Source organism: Asterias rubens, chromosome 7 (genome assembly GCF_902459465.1).
Source record: "Asterias rubens chromosome 7, eAstRub1.3, whole genome shotgun sequence".
Classification (NCBI taxonomy): Eukaryota; Metazoa; Echinodermata; class Asteroidea; order Forcipulatida; family Asteriidae; genus Asterias; species Asterias rubens.
The window spans coordinates 4,753,076-4,775,196 of record NC_047068.1 but is presented as its reverse complement, the minus strand read 5'-3'; the positions used below and the strand labels follow the sequence as shown (position 1 = coordinate 4,775,196).

The 22,121-nt window shown below is 38.3% G+C and overlaps 3 protein-coding genes across 6 annotated transcripts; 1 reads left to right on the top strand and 2 right to left on the bottom strand.

Annotated features, from left to right (window-relative positions):
• Window positions 1-1,454: 1,454 nt before the first annotated feature.
• On the bottom strand, window positions 1,455-9,764 carry LOC117292435. Of its 2 annotated transcripts, none has more exons than XM_033774470.1 (4): window positions 9,686-9,764; window positions 5,603-7,102; window positions 3,199-3,379; window positions 1,455-2,708 (listed from the first exon to the last, which is right to left on the bottom strand). In XM_033774470.1, the coding sequence occupies exons 2-4, from the start codon at window positions 6,764-6,766 to the stop codon at window positions 2,548-2,550; spliced, it is 1,506 nt and encodes a 501-aa protein (XP_033630361.1). In that variant the 5' UTR covers window positions 6,767-7,102; window positions 9,686-9,764; the 3' UTR covers window positions 1,455-2,547. The 2 variants fall into 2 exon arrangements, with proteins under 2 accessions (XP_033630361.1, XP_033630362.1); XM_033774471.1 differs by having other exon boundaries at window positions 9,698-9,761.
• Window positions 9,765-9,889: 125 nt separating this feature from the next.
• On the top strand, window positions 9,890-19,080 carry LOC117292434 (L-xylulose reductase-like). Of its 3 annotated transcripts, XM_033774468.1 has the most exons (9): window positions 10,129-10,151; window positions 10,317-10,421; window positions 12,280-12,377; window positions 13,040-13,194; window positions 14,299-14,341; window positions 15,565-15,664; window positions 17,063-17,127; window positions 17,306-17,423; window positions 18,014-19,080. In XM_033774468.1, exons 2-9 carry the CDS (start codon window positions 10,370-10,372, stop codon window positions 18,121-18,123), a joined length of 741 nt encoding a protein of 246 aa, XP_033630359.1. In that variant the 5' UTR covers window positions 10,129-10,151; window positions 10,317-10,369; the 3' UTR covers window positions 18,124-19,080. The 3 variants fall into 3 exon arrangements, with proteins under 3 accessions (XP_033630360.1, XP_033630357.1, XP_033630359.1); XM_033774469.1 differs by lacking the exon at window positions 10,317-10,421 and having other exon boundaries at window positions 9,890-10,151; XM_033774466.1 differs by having other exon boundaries at window positions 9,891-10,421.
• Window positions 19,081-20,424: 1,344 nt separating this feature from the next.
• On the bottom strand, window positions 20,425-21,710 carry LOC117292353. The gene is made up of 2 exons (XM_033774376.1): window positions 21,614-21,710; window positions 20,425-21,224 (listed from the first exon to the last, which is right to left on the bottom strand). Exons 1-2 carry the CDS (start codon window positions 21,708-21,710, stop codon window positions 20,425-20,427), a joined length of 897 nt encoding a protein of 298 aa, XP_033630267.1.
• Window positions 21,711-22,121: the final 411 nt, after the last annotated feature.

The window sequence follows — 22,121 nt, the reverse complement described above, 5'->3', positions numbered from 1 at the left end:
AAACAATAATTAACAATCGCAAATATGTTAATATATCTGTCAAAATTAAATTAGACAGCAAGCATGAATTCATTTACAACTTCATTACAATCTACACAATGTAAAAACCATTCAAATGTTTGAATTCTAGGTGAAATACACATTCAAGTTAAACTTGAAGTTTCTGCACATCTGCAACAGTTTCATTATGAATTCTGACATTTGATCTTAGAATTAGCCAAATTAATAATGAGTACTGCACTTGCAGACAGTCATTATGCTTACCTAGATATTAAAGTAAGGGTGTGTTTCCTTTCATTGTGTTTAAATTCAACATTATTTATGGAATTCAACAAGTGGAATACTAAGGGAAATAATTAGATGGATCAATATTTTGTCCCATAAGTAAATTTCAAAGATTTGTTGGAGAGGTACATTTTAAGTTTAAATTTGTTATAGGGCAATTTGTAACTGAGAGACTAGACCAATCAGGCTGGCTGTGTGCACAAGATAACACTAAACTAAACAGCTTTGATATTGTTCCTTTCAGCCTAAAATGTCAAACAAGTTAAAAGGTTTGGCTCATATATCTAACATGTTAACACTTGATCTACATGATTAAAAGTAACAAATGACAATTTGTCCTTGCCAAGTTTTTGTTATTGTCGTAATGCCATGTGTGGCTTTACTATGCTGAGATAAACCAGACATAAGTGGTTACTTAGGGTTAGAGTGCAGGTCTTAGCATCATATTAATGCATGGGTATGACACAAGAGTTACAAATGTACATTTTCTGCAGAAAAGAGATATTGTTTCGTTTCAAGACATTGCACAATTCCTTGCACACAGCTCCTGCTTTGCCAATCTTTACAAGTCATGTGAAATTAAAATCTTTGGTTGAATATTCTAATAATTTGTTAATAAAAAAATGTAATTTGTTGTATAACTCATCAGACGGCGCAAAAACAGGATCCATAGGATGACATTTTCTGTTTTAGATATAGTCAACCAAGTCCATCAGGGCTGAATTCACTGCAAACCAAGGTCAACAAAGGTGAAAAATAGGGAACCAAGTTGCCCGATTCCTATGTGCAATAATTGAACCTCAATTAAAGGGAAGGTACATGTTTGGTAATTGTCAAAGACCAGTCTTATCCCTTGGTGTATTCCAACATAACCATAAAATAACAAGCCTGTGAAAATTTGGGCTCAGTTGGTCATTGAAGTTGCAAGAAAATGATGAAAGTAAAAACACCCTTGTTAGACGAATTAGTGTGCTTTCAGAATAAAAGACTTCTAGGTAGAAGTCTTTTATTATTTTAGTGAGAACTTACCTCTTTCTAAAAAATACGTTACTTCAGAGGGAGTCGTTTTCCACATTGTTTTATACTATCAACAGTTCTCCAATGCTCGTTAATACCAAGTCAGTTTTTAAGTTAATATTTGTTTTGAGTAATTACCAAATGCGTACCTTCCCTTTAAGATAAGTACAACAGGAAGAAGAAAATAACAAGGTTATATGACCCTTGTACATGTACTGTACACATAGTGTCCAAAAATAGTGTCCCATCTATGGCAGGATTTCATTGAGAAATAAATCTAAAATTGCACAAGTAAAAACTGGCTCCCATTTTGAAAAAGCCTCATTGATCGAAAGTTAATATCAACATGAATACAAGTAGACTAATCTATGAATTAAACAATTTACTTCTGGGTGAATGCAAGAAAGCTTTGTCAAACTACAAAAAGGTAATATTTGTTACAAAAAGTGACATTGTGAGTGTTGAAAGGCTGAAAGTGTATTGTCACCACGTGATATAACCTTATCCTGATTGGAACCCTCAATCCAAGAACAAAATTCGCCAATCAGTAACTCTTTATGTTATGTGTTCCAATACGCGCTAATCAGATCAGATGCTTGAACTGGAGGGGTGGTATAAAAACCTATATTCTACTTCCAGAGTTTTTATTGCAGTGCGTATTGTGAGTGTCAATGCATCACGCTCCATATATGGACAGTGCACAAATTACCATCTAAACTTGGTGCAAGTGCACGATTTTCGGCGCGAAATAACGTTCTGAAATTTTAAACTTTGCGCGTTGCACGTGAGACTGGAAGATAAATTTGTTATAACACGCGCGCTCGTGGAATACAAAAAATTAAAGCGCAGCTGCAACACAGATCCAACGAGGCCGATTGCCTGGATATGGGACTAGGAAGTGCTATATTTTTCCATATTCCACTGGCGCTTGTGTGATAACTTGTAATATCAACCACAATACCCGGATTGGGATATAATATTATCCTGATTCGAACCCTCAATCCAATAACAATAGTCCCCAATCAGTAACTCTTTATGTAAAAATATCAACCACAATACCCAGATTGGGATATAATATTATCCTGATTGGAATAATTTCCTCTTCATAGAGCAATACCTGGACGATAATGACACAGTTCAAAAGCTAATTTTATACAATTTAATGCAAGATATCCTCTTGTCCAATTTCTATTTCCTTTCTCCATGGTCAAATGACTGTAAATGTATCTAACTTGTCGAAGCAATTCAAGATTCCATGTCCTCATCTTCAATTTGTTTCCTGGATAGCAGTAACAGTATATCTGTATGTCCCATATCTTGAGCCAATTGAGTTGGAGTAATGCCATTCATTGTTGCCTTGGCATCTGCTCCTGCATCTAGAAGAAGCCTACAAACTGAAGTGTGTCCTGAAGGATAAATCAGACAAACAAACAAAAGGTCTTCAAATATTAGATATTCAGCTAAAAACGTCTCTGAAATGTTCGCCTAAGTTTGGTAATTAAAGAAACAACTAAAGGTAAAAAAGGGAAAAACTAAAAAACTTTTTAACAATGGTTTATAAAGTGCCCTTTACAACCACTTTAAAGGGAAACATTGCCTTGCATGGATCGGTCGAGTTGGTCCATAAAAAGCATTGGAAACTGTTTCGATATGGTTAGGAAGATGTTTTAAAAGTAGAATATAATAATATTTTCACCATTTCCATGAAACCAGGTCAACACATACCATTATTCTGTGATGTTTATTGTTCCAAAATCAAAGATTTATGCTAATTCTTTACACCTTACTAATAAACACTGATGCTGAAACTGCCATATTTCTATCATGTGAATGTGAATGTTAACTTAATATTCCAATCTTCTAGTTCCTTGCAGTTTAGAATACCCACAATCCTACCTTGCATGACAGCCAGATGCAATGGTGTAGCATTGTCACAATTAGGGTTTGCACAGTTGACCTGAGCTTGGCCCTTATCCAGAAGAATCTGGACCACTTCGGTAAAACCCCAATTGGCAGCTGAATGGAGTGGTGTATTACCAGAACTACTTGAACGGTTCACATCCAGACCTGGACAAGCCTTGTACAAAATCAAAACAGTTCAAAGGAGTCAGTAAAATACAGAATATCTAGTTTCGCTGACCAGTACAAAAATGATAGTAGCTCCATTGTACAACAAAGTCGTATCTCCAATGAACACTCTCTGTGCAACAGTGTCATATCTCAGCTTCCATTGACTTAGTGTGTACATCTGGGTTTAAATATACAAGATACAACCTTTTGTTATTCTAAAACTTACTTTTTATGTTACACGTATATGCTATTTCGGAGATTACACCTTGTTCCACTGGTACACTGATACAAATATTTGTTTCAATGCAGAAAGAGGTTCCTGACCCTTGTGCTACTTTTCAGAACCACTTTCCTCTCTCTGTATAGAGTTTGTTTGATACTAATAGACCCCTACACAGGCTGACATTGGTGGAGAGGTAAAATAATACATATTTTGTGCCATGTTGACTTGACTCTAAAGGCAATGACCTCAATTAGAGCTTGTGACGTTCTGTGACGTTATATGCAGGGATCTATACCCCTCAATTTGGACGCTGTTTGAGCTTGTGACGTTCTGTGACGTTATACATTGTATGCAGGGATCTATACCCCTCAATTTGGACGCTGTTTGAGCTTGTGACGTTCTGTGACGTTATATGCAGGGATCTATACCCCCCAATTTGGGCGCTGTTTGAGCTTGTGACGTTCTGTGACGTTATATGCAGGGATCTATACCCCTCAATAAGGGCGCTGTTTGAGCTTGTGGCGTTCTGTGACGTTACATGCAGGGATCTATACCCCCCAATCTGGGCGCTGTTTGAGCTTGTGACGTTCTGTGACGTTATATGCAGGGATCTATACCCCTCAATTTGGGCGCTGTTTGAGCTTGTGGCGTTCTGTGACGTTATATGCAGGGATTTATACCCCTCAATTCGGGCACTGTTTGAGCTTGTGGCGTTCTGTGACGTTATACATTGTATGCAGGGATCTATACCCCTCAATTAGGGCGCTGTTTGAGCTTGTGGCGTTCTGTGACGTTATATGCAGGGATCTATACCCCTCAATTTGGGCGCTGTTTGAGCTTGTGACGTTCTGTGACGTTATATGCAGGGATCTATACCCCTCAATTAGGGCGCTGTTTGAGCTTGTGACGTTCTGTGACGTTATATGCAGGGATCTATACCCCTCAATTTGGGCGCTGTTTGAGCTTGTGACGTTCTGTGACGTTATATGCAGGGATCTATACCCCTCAATTAGGGCGCTGTTTGAGCTTGTGACAATCTGTGACGTTATATGCAGGGATCTATACCCCTCAATTAGGGCGCTGTTTGAGCTTGTGACGTTCTGTGACGTTATATGCAGGGATCTATACCCCTCAATTTGGGCGCTGTTTGAGCTTGTGACGTTCTGTGACGTTATATGCAGGGATCTATACCCCTCAATTTGGGCGCTGTTTGAGCCTGTGACGTTCTGTGACGTTATATGCAGGGATCTATACCCCTCAATTTGGGCGCTGTTTGAGCTTGTGACGTTCTGTGACGTTATATGCAGGGATCTATACCCCTCAATTAGGGCGCTGTTTGAGCTTCTGACGTTATATGCAGATATCTATACCTTTCCCCTGCACTCTTGGGTTGCATCTATAGTGTATAATGAGCAGTTCTTAGGCCGGATCCGAATTGGCGGCTACGGCTACGGCCGGATCGCCGCGTCATCATGCATTGAAGTATAGGACGCCCTTAGCAACACCCCTGGCAACGGTCGTAGCCGATTCGGACACGGCCTTATTGAGCCCATCATACCCACTGAGGTTCAGAAAGCGCTCAAAAGCACATTCACATTCTAAGGCAAACCAGTCATAAAAGTTAAGTGCCCAATAAACCCTTTGCATTAGCTTGGCTGCCATCGCTGATGAAACGGCCATGTGAACGGCTATCATTGGCTGACCGTCTAGCACAGTGCGTACACACATTTCAGTTGTTTGACATCAATGATGGCCAGCCACAACAAGGCATTTACTAGGGAGGCATTAAGGCAGTACAAGATTTGTCGGCAACAGCTACAACTACGGGTGTTGCTAAGGGCGTACTCTATACTTCATTGCACAAGGCCGTGCAAGTCTAGTCGTAGTTAGTATAAATTCGGACACAGAATCTACATCTTCCTGAATCTACATACAGGTTTTCAAGCTCATAATATAAAATGGTAATGTTTTCCAACTTGGGGGAAATGTAATTGAATCACCTCTTACCTTTTTCAACAAATAGTGTAACACTCTTGGCTGGTTATGCATGACAGCTTCAAACACAAGGGAGCGGTCTTGTTGGTCAACAACGGCAAGGTCCAACTTCTCATTTTGACTTGACAAGTAATGTAGTACACTAACAAAACCATGTTGCACAGCTTGATATGTAAGAAGTTGCACCCCATCTATGGATGATTGGTCCTCAGCACCTGCTTCAGCTGGTTCACTCTCAAGATCATCACTCTTAAAGCGACGGTAGAAATTTACAATATTACTCCACACACTGAGCAAAAGGAAGGCTCGAATAGCAAGCATCCACTGTGCATAGTCTCGGTTGCGAGTTGATATTTTGACATCTGTTAATAACCTCTTGTACTGTTCCGTACGTTCAGAGGACAATGTTTCCAAAATTTTGAGAAATACATGAGTCCCCCTGGCACTGCAGATTCTACCTGGGTATTCACGTAGGATAGCCCTAATCAATCTGTCTAAATCCGTTAGACTCACTTTCTGTTGTTTTAACCCTTTGTCAAACACAATACTTAGTTCATCTTGTAGAATGCCAACTTCCATATGAATAAGATCCAATCTCTGGGCTTCTGGAAACTCTGTAAGCCAAAAGTTTGCAAAGGTGACAAAGTTGTTACCTGTATTATACCAAGAACCTAGAGCAGAGACCATTGAATTGGCACGTCCTAACCACTCAACAACAACGTCACTGTCAATATACTGAAACATTTCATCAAAGTTACCACTATCAGAACTTTTGACCTGACCACTACCAGGGCAGTCACTATCAACACTACTTCCAGAGGATGGTCTGCTGGACGCAAGTGGAGGGAGCGGTGTCTTGAAACTTTGAACCTGACTACTACTGTTATTGCTGTTCAAGCTGCTGCTTGAAGTTGGTTTCTTCCGCTGTGCTCCATTACTCTGTTGTGACTTGGGTCTGACTGACTTTGACACATATGAGGGCCTGGATGCTATGGAAAGCCCATTTAAAGCCTCCGTTACATTGGATGAACCTTTGGTTGTAGAGGGCTCCCCAAAGATGCTAAGAGAACTGATGGGTCTTGAAAGGTCATCATCAGAACCTTCATCATCACTATCTCTCATTGTTAAGCGAGAGACACAAATCAACTCACGCAAATCCTTAACACTACGCGTCATTCTTACTTTCAATGTTGAAACTAAATCAAGTAAAAAGTATGTAACTCCACTCTTTTGTTGTTAGCTGTATTTTGTTTAATCCACACAAGTGTTCTTCAAAGAAGACATCAGTGGTTGACATTGATTTGTAACTGAAGCTGAATGTCAAAGGCGAACAGGACAAAAGCAACGATAGAAGGAAGCTTGAAACGACAGCGAAAAGCCATTTCAAAGAAGAAGGTCAGGGTTCTAGACAGAAACGGTCTGACTGGTATTGATGCACCAATTTGGATTATTGAGTCTGGGTCCTTCATTCTTCCAACCATTCCTAGAAACTTTTCTTGAAGATGTATTGACCTGCAAGAAGAAAAGATCAGTTATATGAAGGGATAAAAGATGCTGTTATGGCTGCTGATAAATTCAAATAGTTTTACTTTAGATACATTTGGTGACTGAAATAGCGTGTCACCACTGTGTCCAGTGATTCAAGAAAGTGTTAACCAAAATAGGCGTATAAAAGTTGAGCACAAAAATTTTAGCTGAAAAAAAAGGTCACAAGTCAGATGCTTTTGACCAAGCAATCTCTATGTTTAGTGTTGGAGAAGGGTTTTGTGCCCAACTGCTATTTTTATAGTGACAGTAGTGCAAGAGAGCAAAACAACGAATATGCCCGGCCAGCAGCAACAAGGCGTACATCTCAAAACAGGGCAAAATTTGGACAATTGTTTTTAACTGTTACGTTATTTTTTATTTAGTTGTTTCTCGAATCTCTGGATGCTGTACAGTGTAGCGGTACTTGCCTTTTAAACATTAACAACTATGCGATGAGTTAGACCCACTCTGGGAAGCTGTAGGCTACTTCTTTTTTCAAAATGTTGTCATTAACGATCGTACCAACCCCCTACCACTGTACTTCTACTAGTACGACCGCGATAATGACAAAATTTCAAAAAAAGGAGGTAGCCAGAGCGCCCCAGTTACTGGGTCTAGCAGTATGTACCCCTAGTAGAACTATGAGGTTCGTTCCGCTATCGTCTCCGAGAAGACGATAGCGGAACGAACCTTATCGTAGGTCCTAAGTTGTGATAGCGTAACCCTCCTCCCGTCGAGAGGAGGATTATAGTTATCACAACTAGCGGTAAGTAAAGTAAGTAACCCTTCTTCTAACTAAGGTCATTAAACCGCAATCGGTGGAATTTGAGCTAATTTAGGGCGGAAAAATTGGTGTTTAGTTGCGGAAAATTAGCTACTCCTCTAACTCTAGAAATAAATCATTAAAAAAAACCTGCATTTTCATATGCAAAAGTAAAACTGTTGGATAACTTTTTGTATGGCACCACCACTTTTTCATTCATTTTTACAAAAAGGGACAGAGGGGCCTATCTCATTGAGGTAAATTAGATACATTATTTCTTTCGAATGAAAAAGTGGTGGTGCCATACGGAAAGTTATCCGTTGTCAGACTGTGTGTGTCCGTTCCCATCGACCATGTGATTGTGATACATATTTATTGGTTTATTTCATAAAAACATTACACAGGAATGAACAGTATGACAACCGATATGATTATGGTTGAATTGAACTAAACTAAACAAGACAAGAACATGTATCGTAGGAGGTCCTGTTTTCGAGGTGTCCCTAAAATCGTGGCAAATCTTTTACCTCTCTGTGCGCGATGTAAACAGTCCCTAGATACAAATTGTGTGGTTTTATTTGCCAAGCAAAGAGTCTCCTCTCCCCTGACCAAAACTTAGAAACACGTAAGGCTCCACTGGATATTTGCACTTGTAAGTGCAAAAAGTTTGGTATTTTAGGCATTTCTACAAGGTACAAAAATATGTCATAATGTTGAGGCCATAAAAAAATATTTGCCCACTGAAAAATTTTCATCAAACACTATTTCAATTCACAATTCATGATGATCAAATCATGTGACTGAATATTTTGCTGAGCGTTCTGGAGAAAAAAATGTGCCTTATATCATTTTCACATATATTTTTGGAGATTTTTTTTTTTAACCGTCCGATCAAAATTATTATTAATATTAAAATTCAAACGATCAGCTTGTTGATTCAATTATCACTGTTTATTTATACAGATTTGAAAGCCAATGATTATTCACACTTTTTATTAAATTATTTATTTTTGTTATTTTTTGCAAATTACCATGGTAATTATAAAATTTCATTAAAAGATATTTTGAATGAAACGAAGACAACTGCTGGCTACAGAGTCATACACAGAGTCTCAAAGAACACTTGTAGTCACTGTAGATGTTTCTTTCATGTATGGCTTCACCGGGAAACCATGCTTTCTTGTTTGCCGTGAAAACAGGAAAAACTCAAAACAAATGGGGCCAGTTGAAGTCATCGAAGATCGGTGTGTAGTGTGAACATTTCAATGTCCATCAAGTTTTAATTGTTTGCATACTTCATATAAAGAAAAGGAAGTAATTAGGGCATCGGTTGATATAAGGCATCATTTTTTTTTTTTTTTAAATTCAAAGAAAAAGGCATAATAGCGTGAAAACTGGTAAGGGGAGGATACAGTAAAAAAAATTCCTTAATAAAGAGCTAAAAATGTTAAACAGTTAAAAAAAAATATTGGTAAAGAGCAAGTATTACAATCAAATCCATCAAAACAACAAACAATCAACTCAAAGTTAAACACACAATAGATAAAGAGTAAGTATTACAAACAATCAAAACACCAAACAATCAACCAGCAGCACTTACTTACCATACCATTACCATGCTTACCAAAATGCCAAAACGAATGATGAGACGTAAGTAATCAAACATGTCATGTCAAAGGGACAAATTGTGGATAAAAAGCCAGCATTAAAATCCATACAGTTCATGTGATACCACACATACCATGTGATACCAAGTGAATTGACTCAATCCTTTGATATACTTACGGAAACTTTTCCATACTTACCCATGAACTTACAGTTATTATTTAGCCACAGCTCTAGACACTGCTCGTTTCTCAAAGAAATGCAATCCTCCTACGCGAGAAATTTGTAGACAACTCGACCGGCCATAATTAATTATTGTCAACTGATGAGGGCGGTATACAACGATCCACGTTCTCTCAGTTTTTTTCGAAATCGGAAACACTGCACAGAGCACAGCAGGTAGGTAGGTAGTTGCACCTCTATGCGATAAACGTAACCCTCCTCCCCTACGACGGCAGAGAGAAGGGTACACAATTAATATCGCAGAGGGGCGTTTTGTTTGATTGGTTTGGCAATGGCATGGAGGAAGGGGTCAACCTCCTGATGACTGTCTGAGTCTGACCTTGTTCACGGTATGGACCAATGGATGGAGAGAGAGGCTAACCTGCAGTGACCTGTTCAGAGCAAGGACCATGACTTTTAATTTTATGATATGCCAACGCAATGTTTCTCTGGTAGTTTGGTGGCATTCAGTCGAGGTTTCTATAAAATTCACCGGGACTGCCAGTACTTGTCTTGTGTATGTCGGACATTGAGCCATGGTCATACCCTTTTTAAGAATACTATTTTGGGGATCGAAACGTCAGACCAGTAACTATTGTTTTTTTGCATGTACACACGTGACATTTAAGTTAAACTTTTAACCGAAATTCATCCACATCATCATGGATTTCCGATTCGATGGAAAAAGAGCACTTGTTACAGGAGCTGGTAAAGGTGAGGTATGCAGCAGCTGCAGCATATAATTATTACTAACGAAGCTTGACACTCAGTACTACTTCTAGAAACTATATAAATAAGGCTCCCGGTATCACGGGGTTGGGGGGGGGGGGGGGGGGGGGGGGGGGTCCTGCCCTTATTATAGTTTCTAGAAGTAACTATGGTGGCCCTGAAGGGACATTGAACATATATTTATGTTAATATTGATGTCAATATTCATGGATTTTGCCCTAAATCGCAAATATTCACATCAATACTCGCATAAACATTTGCGATTTGTGACCAAATGCAAACATTTACGTAAATATTCACGATTTTTCCAGTCAAGATACAGCGATTTCCACCGTCAGTCCAAAACTCCCGTTACGAAAAAATCAACCATTAAACCTCATGGTTTTCCTGCACGGTGATTGGCTGATGATGACATCCATTGATATGCCAGCTTGCTGTTTTTCGTGATGGTGCCCCGACCACCAAGCCAGCATTAGTCAATAACAAAAGAGCCCCCCCCCTCTACCATGGTAATGTGCGCTATATATGGGAAGAATTTTGTTCATTTCATTATTCTTGATAACATTTTAGCAGTGAGTGTGACTTAAAGTCACCTGGAAATAGATTTTTTTTCTTCAAACATCAGAAATTTTGGAGTAATTGTTTTTAACAATTTATATGTTTAAAAAAAAAAAAAAAGTTGTGTGGGCGGGGGATGTCTCCGCCTACCCCTTTTGTGACGTCAATAGAGGCAGACTTTGCCTCGATCGAACATAGAACACACGTACGTGCAAGTACATTCAAGTCCTAGTCGTGAGTTTGTACGTTTCGAAAAAAAAAAATTCTTGCATTTTTTCGGCAATGTCGACCAGGTGTATTGCTGCAAAACATTTAAAGATGGGGTCAGTTTGCAAAGTGGTCCGGTCCGACGTCTTTTCCAGCACTGGGCACAAACTTCGAGCTGTCGTGCATCGAGAATCCGGAATACACAACACATTTTGACATGAAGAGAAAAGTTCTTTTCTACAACATGACGCCATACCAACAATTTGTCCAGCTAGTGGGGAATCCAAGAAGGTACCTGAAAGACGAAAGACGTAACGAACCTAAAGAAGCATTTGCCTAGCATGAAAAAAGTCAGGTATTGTTTCAACTTTGAGGGCATGTTTTTAGCTTGCGCCAAGCGTCACTATCTTGTGTTGGCACTGCATGCGATTCATCGCGTCTTGATTGACGTCATGAACATGTAAATAACAAGTGTATAGAAACAAATTTTGCAAAACCTTAGTTAATTGTTTATTCATATTCCACTCGTCAAAACACATATTTTAGTGACAAACCCTTTATTTTGACAAAGACCACTTCCAGGTGACTTTAAAATGTACATTTTGGCTCCCTCCAAAGATTCCGGTACAAACTTTATTGTTGTTCTTTTAGGATCAGGTGGAGAAGAGAGTCTCTGTGTTTCTTTTAGGCAATCCTCCGGGCTCCAACTGTTTCTTTTTCTTTACTGTTTTTTAATTGCTCTTTGTGTTTGCTGTAATTTTCAATGTTTTTAACCTAGTGTAGTTAAATTGTTCTTTGTTGTATTTTTCAATGTTTTTTACCTAGTTTATGTGCATATCGTACTTTTTGTTCCTGAGAAATGAAATAAATAAAAATACAAACAGTAGCAAGTATACCAGGCACATTTAAAACAAAAAACATTTGTTGAGGGATGTGTGGGTGAAATTACAAAACTAGTACAATTGGTTGTATTTTTTTATTTACTTTATGGATTTTTTAAATTATTTATAGTTTCAGGCACCAGCATGTTAGGAACTGAATGTTGTTGTTTTAATACATTTATGGTTATTGAATGTAGGTATTGGAAGAGGTACAGCCAAAATGCTTGCCAAATGTGGGGCGGAAGTCTTTGCACTCAGCAGAACCCAAGCTGACCTGGATAGCCTTAAACAAGAGGTGTGTAAACTAATGTATTCATATTGGTTAAATTTAACGGAAACCCAACCTGATGACTTGAATAGAAACCAGAGAATTCATGGTTCAATTTAATGGACAGTTTATGCAAAAATATAATGTTGATGTGGCCCATAATCATTATCACATTGTCGTACATCAATAAGATTCCCATTTAAATATCAAGGCAGGTGTGTAGGATTCAGCAATTTAGGACCAGCAGCCTATTGACAACCAGACATATTTAAGAGTGACTTACATTTCTAGCAGCCTATTGACAACCAGTATTTAAGAGTGACTTACATTTCTCAAGTCAAAACCTTCTTTACAGTTAATCAAGTGCAGTCTTTCGAACCAGTGTAAATTTTGAGCAACAAGACTTGTGGCCTTTAGTGAAGATTTTCTTGAAACTTGAGCCTTGGCTGGTAGAGGTCCTGAATCAAAAACTTTGATCAGAAAACTGTCATGCAAGCGTTTATGAATATGAAGTTATGTAGATTTACATAACATTTTTTCGCTCTGTTATTTACTGTACACTTGTTCTGTTAGGTGAAACTCAATTAGCAACACTATGCTATTGTAGAAAACTTAATTAAAAAAAATAAAAGGCCCATTAATATATACAAAAATTAAAAATTGTTCTTTGAACATTAACATGTTCTTAGGTTCCATCAATAAATACTATTTGCGTGGATCTTGGCGATCAGGAGAAGACCCAGTCATTAGTGGAGGCTATTGGACCAATTGACCTTTTGGTCAATAATGCAGCCATTGCTTCATTGTCACCGTTTCTTGAGGTCACTGCAAAATCATTTACCGAGTAAGTATAACTCTGTTTACAAACAGTGACCTTTAAAGACGCTTGACACTATTGGTTATTGTCAAAGACCAGTCTTCTCGCTGGGTGTATCTCAACATATACATAAAATGACAAACTTGTGAAAATTTGAGCTCAATCAGTCGTCAAAGTTTCGAGAAAATCATGAAAGAAAAAACACCCTTGTCACACGAAGTTGTGTGCTTTTAGAAGCTTGATTTCGAGACCTCAAATTCTAAATCTGAGGTCTCTAAATCAAAATCGAGGAAAATTACTTTTTCTCAATAAGTACGTTATTTCAGAGGGAGCCGTTTCTCACAATGTTTTATACCATCAACCTCTCCCCATTACTCGTTACCAAGAAAGGTTTTATGCCAATAATTATTTTTAATAATTACCAATAGTGTCCACTGTCTTAACAAAGCTTGTTTGCAGGCAGAAACACTTGGTAGTGTGATATATCTGAATTGCTAACATTAAGTGATGCAGTAAATTAACCTGTGTTTTTAGGGATGTCAAAAGATCTACACACAGGCCTGTTCAAATTGAATTTTGAATACACTGACTTCAGCTGTCAATCAGAATGGGTTGTACATTGAATACACTGACTTCAGCTGTCAATCAGAATGAGTTGTACATTGAATACACTGACTTCAGCTGTCAATCAGAATGGGTTGTACATTGAATACACTGACTTCAGCTGCCAATAAGAATGAGTTGTACATTGAATACACTGACTTCAGCTGTCAATGAGAATGGGTTGTACAGTACATTGAATACACTGACTTAAGCTGTCAATCAGAATGGGTTGTACATTGAATACACTGACTTCAGCTGCCAATCAGAATGGGTTGTACATTGAATACACTGACTTCAGCTGTCAATCAGAATGGGTTGTACATTGAATACACTGACTTCAGCTGTCAATCAGAATGGGTTGTACATTGAATACACTGACTTCAGCTGTCAATGAGAATGAGTTGTACAGACAAGCTTTTTCTTGGGATGGTCATAAAATGGAAAGGGTTAGTGCTAGCCCCTGATGAGATGTTTATAAAAATGGATCTGTTTAGTATTTGTATTAACATCCATGTTGTTTTCCCCCAGCATGATGGACATAAATGTTAGAGCAGTCATACAAGTATCTCAGGTAAATTTAACATCATTCAGCCTTTACCAAGTTTACAGGATGACACTGTAACCATGGAGGTATTTATTTCTACCTCCATGCTGTAGTCACCAGTAATATAGGTTTTCTCGGTCAATTTCAGAAAATGAGCAGCCAATTTCATTTTCATGCGTTCGAACTAAAGCTGTTTTGCCTCTCTGGTTGTTACTGCATTTCAAATTCACAATTCGGCCATTCAATTTTGTTTTGAGTCGAGACAAATTCCTTAGGCACTCTGGTCAATTGAGTGTATCGTCATTCATTTTCGTGACACACATGCCTCAAGAAGCGTCTGCGAACTTGAATGCTGCTTTGATGAATTGTTAAATTGAATGATTATTCTGTTAAATCGAATGACGCAACATTACATTTGACTAATCATAAACGAAATCGAATGACCCTTTTCAGAAGCATTCAATTGCGCTCGAAATAGAATAGCTTGGAGGTCAAATTGGCTGCTCATTTGCCGAAATTGACCGAGAAAACCTATAATATTTATAATATAGTAATATATTAACAGATTTTAAACGAGCTTGAAAAGGGAAAAAGGCATTACTAAATTCTTTAAAATATGTTGGAATGTTGGATTAATTTAACTTAATATGTAAGACTACTGCTAAGACACTGTGTTTGATCAAGCAAGAGACTATAGAAAAGCATTGCAACTTTTATAGTTAATTTGAAGGCAGAAATTACTATTCCATTTCCTATGTAAAAATATATCAGAAAACTAATGTTGATGATACCAAAATTGTAACAATTTGTTTTTGGTCTTGATTTAATAACACACTTGGTACTTGGTAGTTATCCTCCTGAAACATCCGCTGGGGAACTTGACAAGGAGGTCAGGAGAGCGTTGTCTAAATCGTTTTGTTGTTGTTTAAATTGTGAATGTAATGGATTTTGAAGATTTGGTGAGATTTGGAATCTATGAGGGATTGTTGAAGATTGTTCCATAATTTCAGTGTTCTTGGGAAAAAAGATTGCTCGTAGAAGAAAGATGAGATGCGAGGTATTTTGAACTGATTGTCATTGCCCTTTCTTGCCCTCTGTGGTTTGGATTAAACATAGATCACATGATAAAAGTCTGGTGAGTTTAATTTTACCAATAGACTGCCTTTGTTTACCCCAGGTACATTTGATGCTGCAAGTGGTTTCAATACGGACTAGAAAAATAAAATGTGTATTTTGTTGACTGTGTACAGATTGCAGCCCGCACAATGATTGCTAGAGGGTGTGGGGGTTCTATAGTTAATGTCTCAAGCCAAGCATCGCTATTGGGTCTTACAGGCCATACAGTGTACAGTGAGTATCCCTTTCCTTATTGGGTCTTACAGGCCATACAGTGTACAGTGAGTATCCTTTTCCTTATTGGGTCTTACAGGCCATACAGTGTAAAGTGAGTATCCCTATCACTATTGGGTCTTACAGGCCATACAGTGTACAGTGAGTAACCCTATCACTATTGGGTCTTACAGGCCATACAGTGTACAGTGAGTATCCCTATCACTATTGGGTTTTACAGGCCATACAGTGTACAGTGAGTATCCCTTTCTTTATTAGGTTTTACAGGCCATACAGTGTACAGTGAGTATCCCTATCACTATTGGGTTTTACAGGCCATACAGTGTACAGTGAGTATCCCTATCACTATTGGGTTTTACAGGCCATACAGTGTACAGTGAGTAACCCTATCACTATTGGGTCTTACAGGCCATACAGTGTACAGTGAGTATCCCTATCACTCTTGGGTCTTACAGGCCATACAGTGTACAGTGAGTATCCCTATCACTATTGGGTCTTACAGGCCATACAGTGTACAGTGAGTAACCCTATCACTATTGGGTCTTACAGGCCATACAGTGTACAGTGAGTATCCCTATCACTATTGGGTTTTACAGGCCATACAGTGTACAGTGAGTATCCCTTTCCTTATTAGGTTTTACAGGCCATACAGTGTACAGTGAGTATCCCTATCACTATTGGGTTTTACAGGCCATACAGTGTACAGTGAGAATCCCTATCACTATTGGGTTTTACAGGCCATACAGTGTACAGTGAGTAACCCTATCACTATTGGGTTTTACAGGCCATACAGTGTACAGTGAGTATCCCTATCACTATTGGGTTTTACAGGCCATACAGTGTACAGTGAGTATCCCTATCACTATTGGGTCTTACAGGCCATACAGTGTACAGTGAGAATCCCTATCACTATTGGGTTTTACAGGCCATACAGTGTACAGTGAGTATCCCTATCACTATTAGGTTTTACAGGCCATACAGTGTACAGTGAGTAAATCTTCATGAAATGCTTTGTTGCTCAAGTCTTAACTTTTTCAATTGGATAATCCTGATGTTATCTTGGCTATACATGAATTTGAGTCAAAACCTACATGCAAAGTTCAGTTTCCATCCATATAACAGATTAATAAACAAATAAATGTGTATATCGTATTTGGACAAAAACAGTTTAATTTTTCTGATGGAGATTGTTAAGATGGAAATGCATATTTACATGTATAACCGCTTTGTGTATCACAATCTTTGCTTCTTTAAAAGCCCTTTTGCAGAATCACCTATTTTCAATACTTGTATACTTTCCTCCATTGTAAATTTGTTATACGTTATTTTGCCATTATTTTGCCATTATCGATATTTGATGCCTGAAAACAAATCAAAGTTTAATTTTATTTCTTGTAGGTGCAACTAAAGCAGCAGTAGATTCACTAACAAAGACCATGGTGATGGAGCTTGGACCTCACAAGGTAGGTCTAATAAATGCCAAATTAAACCAAATAGAAGTGTAAATGCATTTCATTTTGATTGACAATTTGTTCAGCTTATTACAGACCTATTGTTGCTAGTGTTTATAAACACTAGTAAACATCAATAAACTTGGTGTAATGATGCAATATCTTTAAAGTTCCTTTGTACTGATTCCAGATCCGAGTGAATTCTGTGAACCCAACAGTAGTTCTGACTGACATGGGTAAAGTTGGTTGGTCCGATCCCAAAAGAGCAGACCCAATGAAGGCACGTATCCCATTGGGCAGATTTGCAGGTAAAGTACAACTCATTCTATCCATCCCTACATACCATGTATGAGGTTAAAATAAAAGCTTTTCCAAAACTAGTATACAACTTGAAACCAACGGTTCTTTTCAGAACCACCCCAACTCATTATAGATAGTCATTACATGGTGTTACCGCAAACCTTTCCATATCGTATTTCCACCATGCAAAGTTTCAAATCCTGCTTAGTATAGAATAAAACTTGTTTTTTGCAAAGCTGTTTCAGTATGTGTATATGAGGCAGCAATACACCCGGTTGACAAAATATAGGTAAACCCAAAAAGGGTGCAGGAAGAGAAAGAAGAATAAAAGATAACAACTTAAAACAATTTTTATTTATGTTTATTAATTTTGAGCCCGATGTGGCAAGTGAGGTAGGCCAACAAAATGATAGAAGGAATAAATTGAGTAAATCCCAAATTCCAGGTTATTCAACCTTTCCTGTAAATTTCCTTTTTACATAAATTGAGGTTGTGCATTGCAACCTGTGGTATCTTGTTTCTGTGCATTGTGTTTCATTGTGTACAAACTCACTACTATTTCAAATTGCAGTATTTTTAATTTGTTCTCATAATGCAGAGGTTGATGAAGTTGTCAGTGCGATAGTGTTCATGTTGAGTGACCACAGTGCAATGGTCAATGGGACCGTTCTACCAATTGATGGAGGATTTCTTGCAGTTGGATTATAGCTAAACTCAACCCCTAGCCTTTATAACACCATGTGACTGACATCAAAAGGAAGTATGTTTATTATATAAACAAAAATATATTCCCTTTACAACCACACTGCCACCCTCTGCATGCAAAGGAAATCAAATATATACCACATCAACATTTATTTTGAAAAAGTGCACCCAATCACGTTAAGAAAAGGAATAAATACTAGGAAATTATGACCATGAGAGAAACAAATACATTTTTACTGTTTCCAAAGGTTTGAAAAATTATATATTATTGATACCTAGAATAGTAATAGTTTTTCTAATACCATTTTCAAGTAATGTGATTGGGTTTTGTTTTGACAAACAGATTCTCAATTATTTACCTTTATATACATATGTGTACTCACTGCATTGCAGTGCTGACAAATTTTAACGCAAGATAACCACACTGACATGGGTTTCAGCAGTGCACATAATTAAGTAAAAATGACAAGGATTGTATCAAATGTTTTTACCAAAAAAAGTAGTTAAAAAAAAACCTGTACAAGTTATTTTTAATCTAAGAGCCCAAGTTTGCCAAAATGTATGTTCGCCTACAAGTACTTCTTGTTAAATGCAACCTGAATACCGACTTCAGCAGTATTTGGTTTCAGGCTGGGATTGATCCTATGTGTGCCCTGATGTTGTTTATCTTTCAATATTAGGTCAGCCTATTTTTCATAAAATGTGATTCAATAGGGCCTAGCTATTCTCAATTCACAGTCGTTTTTATTTGTGTTTAATGCAAGATCTTGTTTAACAATCGAACTGTTACCATTAATACTTTACAAAAAACCAGGCCGATACCATGGCTATTCAATCCTTTATGGAGGCCTACAGAACTGTTTTTTAGAGCAGTATTTTTCCAACCTGTATGATTTCCATGGGAATGTGTCGATTCTTATTGATTAAAATTTAATGTATAATAAAGAAGAAACCAATCAAAGACAATGTTATCGTGTGAGTTCTTCTTTAAAATCACCTTGTCATGCATTTTAAACCTTTTCTGAAAACTCCCAGCACGAGGTACATATTTGACAAGGATCATTACAGTATCGGCGAATTAAGCCGATATTTGTTTGGCTTTCGTCTGGGCCTTGATCGTGGCTTAGACCAAGCTTTGACACGAAGCCAGAACGGAAGACCAAAAATGTGCTAAGTGGTGAAGCCAAGAGACGTTTTTCGTTGTTGCATTGCACACAAGTATTCCATGCAAACAAGAAAAGTGCAGATGACGTGGAATTCCGCGACCCGTTGGGGGCAGCAAAAATCAAGAAAACCATTTGAAATTCTGATACGAGTTGGAAAAGGCCTAGGGCCTATACCCTGACTTCGTCATCTACTATACATCTGTCTATTAGACCACGAAGGCCTTGAAGAAAGGCTAATCTGTTACTGTTGTGTTCCTTGATTCTTACCGTCGATCAGTCAAGGTTAGTATTTTCACGAAGATGCTTAGGAAAGGGCGCCAATGAGCACTAGTTTTTTTTACCGTGATTTTGTTTTGATTACAAGGCGCCAATGACAACTTGTATTTTTTACCGTGATTTTGTTTTTATTACAAGGCGCCAATGATGAGCACTAGTATTTTTTTAACGTGATTTTGTTTTTATTACAAGGCGCCAATGAGCAATAGTATTTTTTTTACCGTGATTTTGTTTTGATTACAAGGCGCCAATGAGCACTAGTTTTTTTTACCGTGATTTTGTTTTGATTACAAGGCGCCAATGACCACTTGTATTTTTTACCGTGATTTTGTTTTTATTACAAGGCGCCAATGATGAGCACTAGTATTTTTTAACCGTGATTTTGTTTTGATTACAAGGCGCCAATGAGCAATAGTTTTTTTTTTACCGTGATTTTGTTTGATTACAAGGCGCCAATGAGCACTAGTAATGTTTTACGTGATTTTGTTTTGATTACAAGGCGCCAATGAGCACTAGGTTTTTTTACCGTGATTTTGTTTTGATTACAAGGCGCCAATGAGCACTAGTTTGTTCTACCGTGATTTTGTATTGATTACAAGGCGCCAATGAGCACTAGGTTTTTTTGAACGTGATTTTGTTTTGATTACAAGGCGCCAATGAGCACTAGTATTTTTACTGTTAATATTTTTTCCTATTGATTTTTGATTGAAGTCAATATAATAGTTTCACGCAAGGGCTTCCTCGTACAATATTACAATCGTTCAAGCAGTTACATGTTGTTCCTTTTTCATATTCCAATAATGAAGCGCACACATGCAATTATCTGCTGATAAGGAATGAGTGTACATAAAGTACGATGTATCTACTTGTTCTCTGTTTTCCGCTTTTTGTTGTGCCTCCTTTCAAGCTTCTTGCGACGTCTGGTCTTTGCTTGAATAGATTTTAGTAACATTTCCTCCGAGGCACTTATGATAAGTAGGCCTGTATCATGAACAGTCATACTGGAGTTTGTAGCGGTAGTGTGGATAAGATTTACCGGGCCCTTTTTCGTCAGGTTGGCGATCGGAGGTAATTTCCATGGGTCCAGTAATCGCTGGTGTGGGATGACATTTCTACCGTCGGCAATCTGATCCTGGACCATACTTCCTGCAGCTTTAGGTTTCTTTGCTGCAGTTCGTGCTCCGTCCCCACGACTCTGCCTCCCCAGATCTGTTGATTGCGTAGTAGTGGTTCCTTTGGTAAACCGTTTGCCTCTCCTCTTCATTAGTTGTTTTATCTCGTAATCGTCATCTTCATCATCAGCATCTGGTGATGGTAGCATCTCATCACAATCGGAGCTTATCTTAGTCAGGACTCGTCGACATGTACTCCCCACCAACAGTGTATCCTCGTCATCTTCTTCGGTGAAATCACTGGAGTAATCAAACTCATCCCGAGTGTGACTCATTGGGGGTGGAGGAGATGGTATCGACGAGGAGAGCATGTGCCTCGCAACACTGCGTCTCTCTTCATGCCTTGTAACGATGTCATTGGCTCGTTGACTTTGGTTAGGACAGGTGGGTCGTTCAAGCTCATGCAAAACCCATTCTGGTACTCGAGCTTGGCCATGACGTGGTCGAGGCTTAGCTCGCCTGAAGCTGGGTGCAGGTGAGATGCATACATCTGAAAATTGTAATAATAAATACCTACTTATTCCTAAACAACTGTTATGAAAGGTAAAACTAACTTTACGTATAGGGAATAAAGAATGTGACTGGGTGCCTTACAAGTGTTCGTAAACACGGCACAAAACTTCAACCGAGTTAGAATTTACCATGGTTGAACTTTTTACGAACCTATAAAGATAGAAATTAATCAGGTCACACTCACAGGGACTTAGTTTTAGTACGTCTTTCATTGATTTTTGTCATTATTAGGCCTACCGTTATGACTTGACAAGTTAGGTCTCTTTTTATTAATGCTAACAATAAATCGAGCACCCCTGTACGATTTTCTAATAGTGAATAAACAATGCATTGGCACGTGGCCCATTGTACACAAATCATACATACCGCCTTCCCGCCAATTATCCAAATCTCCACTGAACTCATCCACGTACTCTTCACATGGGTTGAGTTGGTCACTGCTAGCTGGACGCTTGGCAGGCATCTTCTTGAATATGATGCCTCTTGAAGTGCGCGTGTTGATACACAAAAGAGCAGAAACAAAAACTCGATTCACTCACAGCCTGTAACTTGGAAGGCAAGTTTCCGTAGCTGCAAACATTCGACTGATTTAAAAGAGAAAATCCGACTAAAGGGAAAATATTACAACCTGGGACGTGATAAAACCTGTAAGTCGATCAGAGATGTGCAGTTTACCAGTCAGATAAACAGAAAAAATAACACCAGTGATTTTTACATTTTCAGAGAGCTAGCTAGGTTGCCACACTGTGTTGCTATTAGCGATGTGAACAATACTCTTTATTTATTGCGTTACAATGTTCTAACGCGCCGCGTGAAAGTCGTAGGGCCTGCGCACGTCGTACGCACGCACCATGTACACAGCCTCCTCGCTATA